Below are 11,271 nucleotides of genomic sequence, written 5' to 3'. Positions count from 1 at the left end.
TCATGGCACTGGAAATATTTTATTTCTTTCTGTTAGTCTGTCTGTACGTCTGTTTGTCTGTCCACACGATATCTCAAAAACGAACTGATGTATAGACTTCACGACCTACGTAACGACCTAATAATAATAATTATTTTTAGGTTATTACTTATACAATATTGTTGGTAGCAATATTATAAATACTTGAATGGTTGAATGTTTTATAGTTAATAGCGCAGTAACTATCTTGGACCTCCAAAATCCTTTTGCGGACAGGGTGATTCTCTTATTATGTGAAATCTTTAATACGAATAAGATAATATATTTTATAATACACCCCACTGTGTATTATGAGAAATTTAAGCGGTAAGAACGACAGCTTCACACGTTTGTATTCTGCTAAAAAATAAAAGTTTCAATGCTTTTTAGACAAATTTACACTGGAATTTATAAAAATATTTAAATAAAAATACTAACTATGTGAGAGCCGTTCCAACAAACTTCATTTGTAAAATCCTGACCTACCTAGCTGCTATTTTCACATCTTTCTTTTTAATTTCTGGGAATTTAAGGAGGGTTTCCACCAATAGTACTCTTAAAACTGTTGTGAACATAAAAATAAAAACATGGCACGGAATGTTTATTATCAAATCAAACAATGACCTTATCGAACTACTAAAAATTTGTGTGACTAAAATACTTTCCCCAAATTCGAATGTTGTGGCCTTCATTCTCAAATTAGGCAAAGTTACAGGAAATTTGCATGGGTTATATAAATTACACAAGATTATTTAAGACAATTTTTACGTAGTGGAAAAACAAAAAGGTGACAAGTATTAAACTAGTTCAAGACCTGCTTGCACTGCTTGTTAAATGCAATAATAAAATTAACAACTGCGCCATAATCACAATCATTGAAAGCTCAACCTAGCACATATTATTTCGTGTGCACAGAGAAACACATCGTTGTTTTAGTTCACTTGCTATTACACTTGCAGAAAGTATTAAAAAATCATGTTTATAACTATTTCACTGAATCCATATAAATTTATTAAATTATGAGTATACAAGTAAGTGAAGAAATCAGTATACAGGGTGTTTGAAAAGTATGGGTACGGCTTAATATTTTAAAAACCATAGGAGATAACATCTATAAACTTTGCACAGTGTCATATGGCTATGTAAACTATTTTTCCTTGCTATTACCATGACATGCCAACCATGGGGGGGACGGCCCACAGAGGAAAACATGGAAATCTTAAATTGAAGCATGGGTCGAGTGATTTCATTTGATAGAGCTCACTTAGTAGAGTTGAATGCCGCAAACCGCATCTCAAAAGGTTTATCCAATCAGAAATGGCGGGTTGTTTTAGGTACACATTGTGAAGTAAATTATGCGCTGCCATTTCTGACTGGATCGTCGTATTCTGATGTGGTAGGCGGCGTTTCACTCTACTAAACCAATGTGTTTTCACTAACTTTTTTCAATTAGCAAATTATGTCATAAATTTATAACACAATAAATAAAACTAAAAAACATCGGTATTTATTGTGTTTTATTTATTGTGTTTTTTTTAAATAAACACCCTGTATATTTCAAATGCCGTCTACTTTTGACAAAGCGTGGCAGTTTGACAAAAGCCCAAAAGACCAACTATGTAAGAATAAGAAACGCCTATGAAATAAGATTGACGAGTGACGATGGCTGGTCGATCCTTAAGAATTGGATCTTTGGCCTGAGTTAGAGATAGCGTTGGTTCAAATCCTGTTTCTGACCTTTGCACTTTTTACCAGTACCATAGATAGACCTTGTACTGTGTTCAAAGATAAAATATAAAAACATTATTGCGGCCTCGATAGGCCAGTCATCTGATTATCCCTCCATTAAAAACTCTCAATTGACTTGAGACTTGAAAGTTGGTAGCCTACATAATAGTAGGCTACTATTTTTTAATCGTAGTAGAAACAATACGTACTTGAATGTGTATAAGACGAAATTACGTAATGCAAGAGATGTGTATGTGCCTAGACCAGCTAATACCTATTTTACTAAAGCTTCCTAGCTCCAAGAATTTTTAACCAATTACCCATTTTAATTCGTAATGCCAACTCTTTAACCTTCTTCAATTCTAGATTGAGGTCTTGGCTTTTAAGTATAGAAAATATTGATGAATTATTACTTGTAAATAGCTAGAAAGGTAACATATCTTTTTATTTTTCTATTTTGCTAGTAAATAGTAAATTGGTTCGGTTATGATGTGTGTGTATTTTACCATGTGTTTTTCCATGTATTTAAGTTGCAATAGAAACTAATTAATAGATTAGTTATATGTACAGCAATGCCATATTTCAATAAGTTGCCAATTTTGGATTTTTTTCAGGTTTTTGTGTATGTCATAACGAAATTGTATGTGGAAATTCAAGGACTATTTGTATTCCTCTTGTGTGTTTATGTTTAAGTTTCAAGAAAATCTTTTAAGTAATCATTTTTAAATTCTGTTGAGATTCTTTTATTTTTCTGTAACATTTTATGCTTTTTGTTGGCTTATTGCATAATTAAATTGTATTATATGAAACTTATAGGCTCCTAATTTTTCCACTAGTAACAACTTTGTGAAATTTGAATATTAGTTAATGTATTGTACATATAGTAGTTAAAGTTTGATCTATATATTTTATGTTAAATAGAAGATTTAGCCATCACTCTAGGAAAAATTTTGTGTTAATTTCCTCCACACAGGCTTTGCCTTGGAGGTTAGTTATTTTCTCTATTAGAATGTATATTTATATTTGTATTTCTATTGTACATTAGTAGATATTGTGGTAATATTGGATGTAAACATGGTTTCTGTACAATTCTGTAATGTATTTTGAGAAAATAAATCATTATTATTATTAAATCATTATTACATAGGTTCCTCTAGCTCCAGGGGGAAATTCTAATGAGTCATAAGGTAAACCCATGTAAAAATGGTAAACATTTACATAAGTCGTATTCAGTCAACATAAAAACAAATTCAAAAACTGAGTTCCAATTATTAAATGTATTGAAGCTGGACAAAAAGTAAATTTAAAAAACAAAACATTTGTATTGGACAGCAGTTAAGAAATGCTGAGCTGAAATGCTTAAAGCGCACTATAAGTTACATAGTTAATGATGATATAAAACATCTAATAGTGGGAATATTAAAATATACTCTAAACGCTTAAAAATGTTTAAACTTCATCATCTTGGAGTCTTAATGACAAAAATCTTTAAAAGGGTAATAAGGTAGTTTTAAAAAACTTAGACTTAGTTTAGATGCAATAAATTAGAAATTAAGTTCCTCGTGTGTGTTTTTTATGTTCGTTCATAATAACTCAATTTTATAGCACTAAAATCGACCAACGTCTATCAGGAAATCTTACAAGCTACAAAATAACATGTAGAGCCTGTACAACATCTGAGAATTCTAAAACACGTTACCATTGATTACGTTTTGTGCAATATACGAAGCCTATCTATTTTCCAAATCTTGAAAACTCCATCTTAAAACCTAAAAAAATTTTGAAAGGTGTGATAATTAATAACAATATTTGAAATTGATTAATATTTTTAAACTAGTGTCACTTTGGGTCTGTGTTGGGAATAATAATCCAGTTAAAAATACGTTGTAAAAGTTTAAAATTGATTACTTAGAATGCTGGGTAATAAACACCTTCTTCACTTTTCCATATATTTTGCTTAAAAATATAGATGTTATGAAATAAAAAAATTATTATTTTATACTTTAAATTGTGTTTCAACATAATAATTATATACTATTGTTATTTGACTTCATAAGGTTACAGAAATAGTTTTTCTCTTTTTATTCTATGTACGTAATATCTGTATATTCAAAATAAATATTCTAAAAAATTCCATAATCCTAGACACAAACAAATGGCGAACTGTTATATTGGTAGAATTATAAACGCTGTTTCAAATGAAGAATCTTGGAGCATTGGACAAAAATGTTATTATCACTGGTAAAGAAATAAAAATTTTTCAACATTTATTTCTTTATCACATGGCCTTTTGGAGTCAATGATTTCATCATTAGGCACTTCACACAAAAAATAAAAAGAAATAAAAATTTTTGAAGTGTCTGATGATGGAATCATTGATTCCAAAAGGCCTTGCAATAAAGAAATAAATATTGGGAAATTTGTATTTATTTACCAGTGATAGTGAAACTGTTTTAAATATTTAATTTATATGTTCACAAAATATTTAAAAAAATCCCTTTAGAAAACGGATATAACGCACTTTTGACACATAACGTAGCTTTAATTGGAAAGGTTGTTTCAACGTTAATGTTGAGAAACTTTTTCACATCAAACAAATTTTATTTGATTTCAACAAAAGTTTGAAAATCTAATCCGTTGTAATTTGTACAGTTTGATCCAGTGAAATATCCAAGCCTATTGTACATTATTGTGTTTGAGTCTTTGCTCTAAAATAAAGCTTATACCTGTTTTCAGTACAAATTTTGTAGGTCAGGCTGATAACTGATTACTAACTGATTTACACCATCGAAAGTACATTCCATTGGGTTCAAAGAGCTGAAGTACACTTAGGGTTAAAACACCAGAAAATACAAAACCTTAGTAAATAGTACAATTTGAATAAAACAACATGAGCATTGCTATGGTAATTAGTAGTAAACTCAAAACTATAATTTTACACTTTAAGATAACATTTAATAATGGTTTTATTATAATGTAAAACATTAGTTAAATTCACAGTATAGGAAAAATGAAAACAGGATTTTTAGGAACTTTTCAAATGACACACATTTAATCACATACAAAACAAGTCTTTACATTTATAAAATGTACCTTATCGCATTATAACTACATTCTAATAATAATCAGTCACTAAGCAGGTTATTTGACAGGTTATCGCCTGTAGAAGTATCCACCGCCAGCGCCGCCTCCACCGCCGGGCTTTGCCTCCTCCGACGCCCGGTCCGTACTTGGCCTCTCCCTGGTACGTGACGGTGGGCTGGTAGCCTCCCTGGTCGGCCACGTAGTCCACCCTCTGCATGCGGCCGTCAGGGAGCAGCACGTGGTAGGATCCCTTGGCCACCTCACCCATCCTCGACTCCATGTGGCCGAAGTCGTTTCCAGAGGGGGCGTCCTTCACTTCGTACATGAAGTTGTAGTTCGCTACCTCCTGAAAAATACAATCAATGGTTATAAAACAATCTAGAACATTAGAGGATATATTATGACCAGCTCTTTCAACACCTTTTTTGAATTTACAAAACAAAATTTTAAATTAAATTTAGTAATTAAATATGAAAATCTTACTGAGTGATCGTCACCACCGCCATAACCACCACCACCACCTGGGGCTCCGTAGCTGGATCTGGGAGGTCCGTACCCCGAGCTGGGAGGCTCAGGTCTGGCCTGTACCACGGCCAACACGCACAGAGCAAGGCACAATGAGATCTAGGACAAAAAAAAAACATTATGGAAAGGCTGTATTAAAATATGGTTCTTTGATTGAAGTTTGTTTTTTACGATGGAAGGATTGTGAAGGAGTCAGTATTTTCCGTACATTTTCCATCGTTCAGTGATACAAAACAATCTGTAACACTACGTTTCGAGACCTGCAATCTGATCTCTTCTTCAGGTAAATAACTAAACTAAGACATAATTACAAACTAGTTATTATCAAAACTGAATATGACTTACTAAACGCTAATTATCCAAACTGAACTACAGAATACAGATCACTATTGGTCTGCATTCGTCAACCACCCACCTACAACTAACCAGAGGTCAATAGCAAATGGCTATTGTCACGGCAGAAACAAGATGGCGGCAAAAAAGGAAGGGAACAGGATTGGGCCTGTTATTACTGTTAGTTCGTGCTAGATGAACTTCTTAAAACCATACTGTGACTCCGCATTGGTTTATTACAATTATCTAATCTGTTTGATACTTTTGGTTTTATTTTTAGTTCATTTTTCAGAATTGGCAACCAAAGCGGCCTAATCTCGACTTATTGGTTGGTCTGAAAAATTAATGTATGTAGTTTATACATATATCTGCCTTGGTTAATTTCCTTTTAAAGAAATGGGGTTCCCGATGTATTATGTTGGCTGCATTCCAATTCAAATGATGGTCTTTGGACCAACAAAAATGGCCTGTGAAACATTTGTGTTAAACTACTTCAATTTTAATATTAGAAGATCTTGAAAGTAAGATAAAGTTTGATTCACGGATTATTGGTGGCGGTTTGCCAACGTTTTCACTAATGGAATAATAATGATACGGGTACTTTACATACCTAACTGCAATTCTTAGATAGGGTGTAAAAGGCAATCTTCGTATTAATCAATAGCTATTATGACATCCTCTCGAAGTTTAATTAAAGACCACATCACAATCCTCACCCTTGCATTCACCAAAGAGGAAATATCTGAGTCGTTTCACCAAGGAACGAAATTAATAAGCATCGATCGAAGTGATTAATTTAATGATCACAATTGTTGCCTTCCTGTAGATTGATTTGGGTGCCAATTGAGCAATAACAGACAGTAAAGTCACCTGATTTGACAGGCAACTAGAGCAACAGTCTGTGCCCATCGGTGGGAGATCCACGAGCCTGATACTATTGTTGAGCTCCTGCATCAGTGGTTACCGTCACGTTCTATGGAGTGAAATATTATAGTTGAATTTTTTATATCAGTGGTGAAATACTATTTTGTTTAATTATTTCAATAAATAAAATGTAAAACTCAGAGTTTTAAATCGTATGTCATCATCAAAGAACGCTGTATTATTCCTCTTTTCAAAAGAGAAACATACTCGAGCGAACTACTTAATAAGCATTAATTATAAAATTTAATAGCTAAAAGAAATAATTTTACGTCACTAACCGGTTGAAATATTATTGTTGGTTTGGGAACAGAATGTCTTGATCATGATTGATTTAGTGGAGGAAACAAGATTTTTCCGGACATTTTTCATCGTTCAGTGATACAAAAGACAATACGTTTCAAGATCTGCAGTCTGATTTCTTCTTCAAGAAAATAACCAATCTAACACATAATTACAAACTAGGTTAATATAAATGGCAAATGTCCGGAAAAATCTTGTTTCCTTCACAATCCTTCTATCGTCAAAAACAAAAAACATATGTAGAGGTTTAGAATAAAACTACCATGAGCTTTACATTCTTTATATTCAAATATGTCAGTTTTGACCCCTTTACAATCTACCCTGTCATCGTGTAATTTATTGTCATTATTCTCGAGATAAAAATGAGCAATAATGAGGCTGGCTGCCATTAACTATTTTTAGTTTTGGGATGAAAATTTAAACAAAAATATCTAATGAGTTATTTTATTAGCTAAGAATATTTTGGGTAAAATTAGTTATTGACGATGGATGAATTGAAAGAGTGAAATTTTTACAATTGCTATTGTTTTATATTGTAAACATAAGCAAACAAGATAAAGAGAATGAAAGTGAAAATTTTAGCCACATAGTTGATCTTCACTCCTTTATATATGATTTTGATTATGTGTAAGTTTGACATATATGAAAGTTATGACTGAGCGAGATGGAACTGCCTGCATAACAACGAGTTGAAATATTTTACGTGAACTCAAAAAACCACGGCCAATTTTGGAATTTACTGTATAGGCAGGCTGCTAAAGCTAAGATTTTATCCTAATTTAACCTTTCATTACCTATAACTAGAGAAGAAAATGAGTTTGTTTGTTTGTAAAAAGGTACAGGGTATATCAATAGAACGGGGAAGTTCTAGAGAAATTCGTTGCTTTAAAATGATCGATCTTCGACCATTAAGTGGGCGTTGCACTTCAGCACCTCCTGGCAGTCACATAAACAAAGCTCGGTGTAATGAGAGGTTGGGGCCGCTATGTGCCGTTCAAACGCACAGACCGTAACCAAGTTGATGTCTTTATTAACCGTCTCTTATGTATGTAGCTCTAAGAGAGGGTTATTCACAGACTCGCGCATCGGGGTTATCCCCGCTCCGTGTTCTTGTCCTCTTCAACTCGACTCAGGCTGTTGGTCATGCCTGATGATTTGATTGAACATGTAAATTACATTCAAAATGCTGTGTTTCATTTTATGAAGCATAAGGAATAATACAGTAAGAATAAGGAATAACTGTAGCACAATTTAAAATAGGCATGAACTGTATGGTTAGTCGAAATCCCCATGCGATAAAACAGGCTAAACAATTAAAGCATGTTTGCTGTAATTATTGTTTATTTCTTTATACAAAATTAATAAGCAGTCTCGATGTTGACAAAATACAATGCTTCATAATTGCAATATCGGTAAACTTTGATATAACGGAAAAGTAATCTATCTGTGGTCCATCTTAATGTAAACGACCTCGTTTTTTAATAACTAGTTTATTTATACATTACTTATTTTAAATAGACTACCTGAGTACTTAAACCTGAAATTGTTGTATACTTTCACTTTAAATGCAATCAAACCTAATCCTATATTTTCTTAAAAAGGAAAGGCTGATCCCCTTTTAAGCCTCATCTTTCCGCCCTCATGAGCCACTGGCCTGTGCGAGGATCTTATCAAACAGAATAAGGGGAAGGGTCGATACAGTATGAGGTTGATGATACTGATAAAAATTGCAACGGTCACAGACAGGATTTGAACCTGCGCTATCTCTATCTCAGACCCTAAGTCGAAAGTCTTGGACCGCTCGGAAATCGGCACTCCCAAAAAATAGGAATAGTTGCCATGATTTATCATTCTTTCATATTATCGCTTGAACATTTTCGATAACATCCTTCCCTAATCATGAATTTAATATTCGGAATTATGTATGGAATGTAATTTTAATTCAAAATTTAAGTTAATACTTTTTTAATGCCTACAGTTCTCCTAGAAGTTATTCGTTTTGTACAATTTTGATATTTGAGGCAAAAAGTTATATCATTATTTCATTGAAAAGTGATATATTTTTATAAGTGAAAATTTGTAATGATGGACTAGAGAGAAGCTTGTACTTACCTTCATGTCGGAGGTAGAGGGTTTGTTGTACTACAGACTCTACAACCAGCTTATATATACAGGTTAACTATACACAATTACCCAAAGCCGCAGCCACAACTAGACGATTAACACCACAGCTACCATGATGAAACAAGGTCGCTCCAGATCTAACTGGGCTCAAATGTCGTTTGGATTCACTTGACAAATCTGTAATGGAATCTTGAGTGTCTTTTAGAGTTTTGTTATTCCATTTGGCCTATAGTGGGACTAGCACTCAGTATACTAGTTGTCCGGACTATTTGTTAGGAAGGTATGTAAATTCGAGGCCATTTTCAAGCCGCTTGAGCATATCTGTAAAACAAGTACCTACTGTTGGCAAGTAAAATAGCAAGTAAACCTAAAGTCAATATTAAAATTGTAGAACAACGTTTCTCCTATTACAGTCTTCTCTGCGAACTATTCAAACCAATAAGTAAACAAATGCATTTCTAGTAATTGTACATAATACTTAGTTCTCCATTAAATATTCAAAACAATACCTTGTTTGATGTCTTCCATAACAAAAAAGAATTTTACAGTAATATTTGCCAGCAATATATTTCTTGTTGGCACACATTAGTGTAATTCCAAAACAGGATGCAAAGAAACAAAATGCAACTTCCCAATTTAGATAAAAGAATATCAATGTGAAGCTGTCATCTTAGAGATGAATCCATGTGAATACCCGAAAAAAAAAACACACAGTATTATATTTCTTGACCAACTCATTATCAACAACTGCAATTATATCGGAATGCTGCGCTGCAGGCGAAAGCTAATTACCTTGGTTTTGTCAGCAATAATATTCATGTTATTATTTGAAAACCAGTTGCTAAGGCTTCTCACTGATGGAGATATTTCACTTGCAAGGGTAACCGTGATTTAGCCTGAACATATTGGATCTATAACATATTGGATCAGCCTGAACATCTGAATATATTGGACGACGCAACCATTTATATGCAGGCTAAGCTCGTTCACTTACAAGAAAAATAAAAGGGGCCCTCGAATTGAGCCCTGAGGTACTCAAAAACTATTAAATTACTCCCGTTAAAGTTGATCTTGCATGGCTGTTAACAACTTGAACACTTCTTTGTTTAAAGTTTGTTATTGACCATGGAAGGTTTGAAAGGATAACAGGATTTCGGATATTTGCCATCGTTATATGTTACAAAAAGGATAAAAGAACGTTTTGTGGATTAGTATACATCCTCTTCGCCAGGTGGAGGAGGTATTAAACCTGAATACATTGGAGAAGGTCAGAAAGATAGAAGTGGAACCACTGCCGAGTAAACAACCTCTGACACAGTAAACCCTACGCTTATCCAAAAGACAATCATGGTTCATTTACGGTGTCAAACGCTCTGCTGGGGCCACAGAGGATACTAGACACAATTGCCAGTGCCCAGGGCAGAAACAGCTGTCCACAAAAATCAGATATATCAAAGTGGATTTATCTTTAAATAATCCAAACTGTGTGGATGATATTAATTCATGTTTAATAACAAAACCTGAAAGCCTGGTGTGGATTAAACGCCATTCTTAAATATCGGAATCACCTTTGAATACTTCATAGAAAAGGGAATTCACCTTGAGAGATGGAGCTGTTAAAAGTCCTATCAAAAATTCCAACAAAGAAACTGCCACCCACCTTAAAATGACTGGAGACATACCACAGACGTGTGAAGAAATATTCACAATCAGGCTTCTAAAAATTACTTCAAAAGGAGGGTGGGCGACATTTAAAAACTTTGCTGGTAGTTATAATCCATGTTCAGTACCTCGTTATCTGTACCCTTGCTATCATTTCCAATCTTAGCAAAGAATGTATTAAACGAAGTTGCGTCTCTTATGGAAGCACGAACTTATCTCCCTTAATATCCAGTTCATTGATGAGTCTATTTCTGTTGAAGCTTTTTCCTCAGTAGTCAGCAACAACTTGTCAAACATCTCTCCTCATATTATCACTAAGCTTTGGCAGATGAAATAAACTTTCTGTATGGCAATTTTTTTAATCTATATAGGTCTCTGTATAGTCTGCAAGAGACATCTCGCTGAAACATGTAAACTTCCTTCAGGTTTTCTTTTAATTTCACCTAGCCAACGGGCTTTCCTATATCTTTTTTTTAATGAAATTATAAGAAAGCATTACATGACCCTTTGCCAGAATTTGGCCTTATAACCCCCTTAATTAATGGCTATTGTAAGACTGTAACTATTAAGCAA

The 11,271-nt window shown here is 33.5% G+C and overlaps 1 protein-coding gene across 1 annotated transcript; it reads right to left on the bottom strand.

Moving 5' to 3' along the window:
• Positions 1 to 4,774: 4,774 nt before the first annotated feature.
• On the bottom strand, positions 4,775 to 9,030 carry LOC124365514 (pro-resilin-like). Its single transcript, XM_046821498.1, has 3 exons — positions 9,025 to 9,030; positions 5,314 to 5,454; positions 4,775 to 5,176 (listed from the first exon to the last, which is right to left on the bottom strand). Exons 1-3 carry the CDS (start codon positions 9,028 to 9,030, stop codon positions 4,862 to 4,864), a joined length of 462 nt encoding a protein of 153 aa, XP_046677454.1. The 3' UTR covers positions 4,775 to 4,861.
• Between the last annotated feature and the right edge of the window lie 2,241 nt (positions 9,031 to 11,271).

This window comes from Homalodisca vitripennis, chromosome 6 (assembly GCF_021130785.1).
Source record: "Homalodisca vitripennis isolate AUS2020 chromosome 6, UT_GWSS_2.1, whole genome shotgun sequence".
Taxonomy (NCBI): Eukaryota; Metazoa; Arthropoda; class Insecta; order Hemiptera; family Cicadellidae; genus Homalodisca; species Homalodisca vitripennis.
This window is presented reverse-complemented; position numbering and strand designations above follow the sequence as displayed.

Bases quoted from the DNA above. Each gene is read 5' to 3' on its own strand.
- LOC124365514 (XM_046821498.1), bottom strand. The intron at 5,177-5,313 runs GTAAGATTTTCA...TGTATTTTTCAG, and splicing joins GCGGTGGTGACGATCACTCA to GAGGTAGCGAACTACAACTT.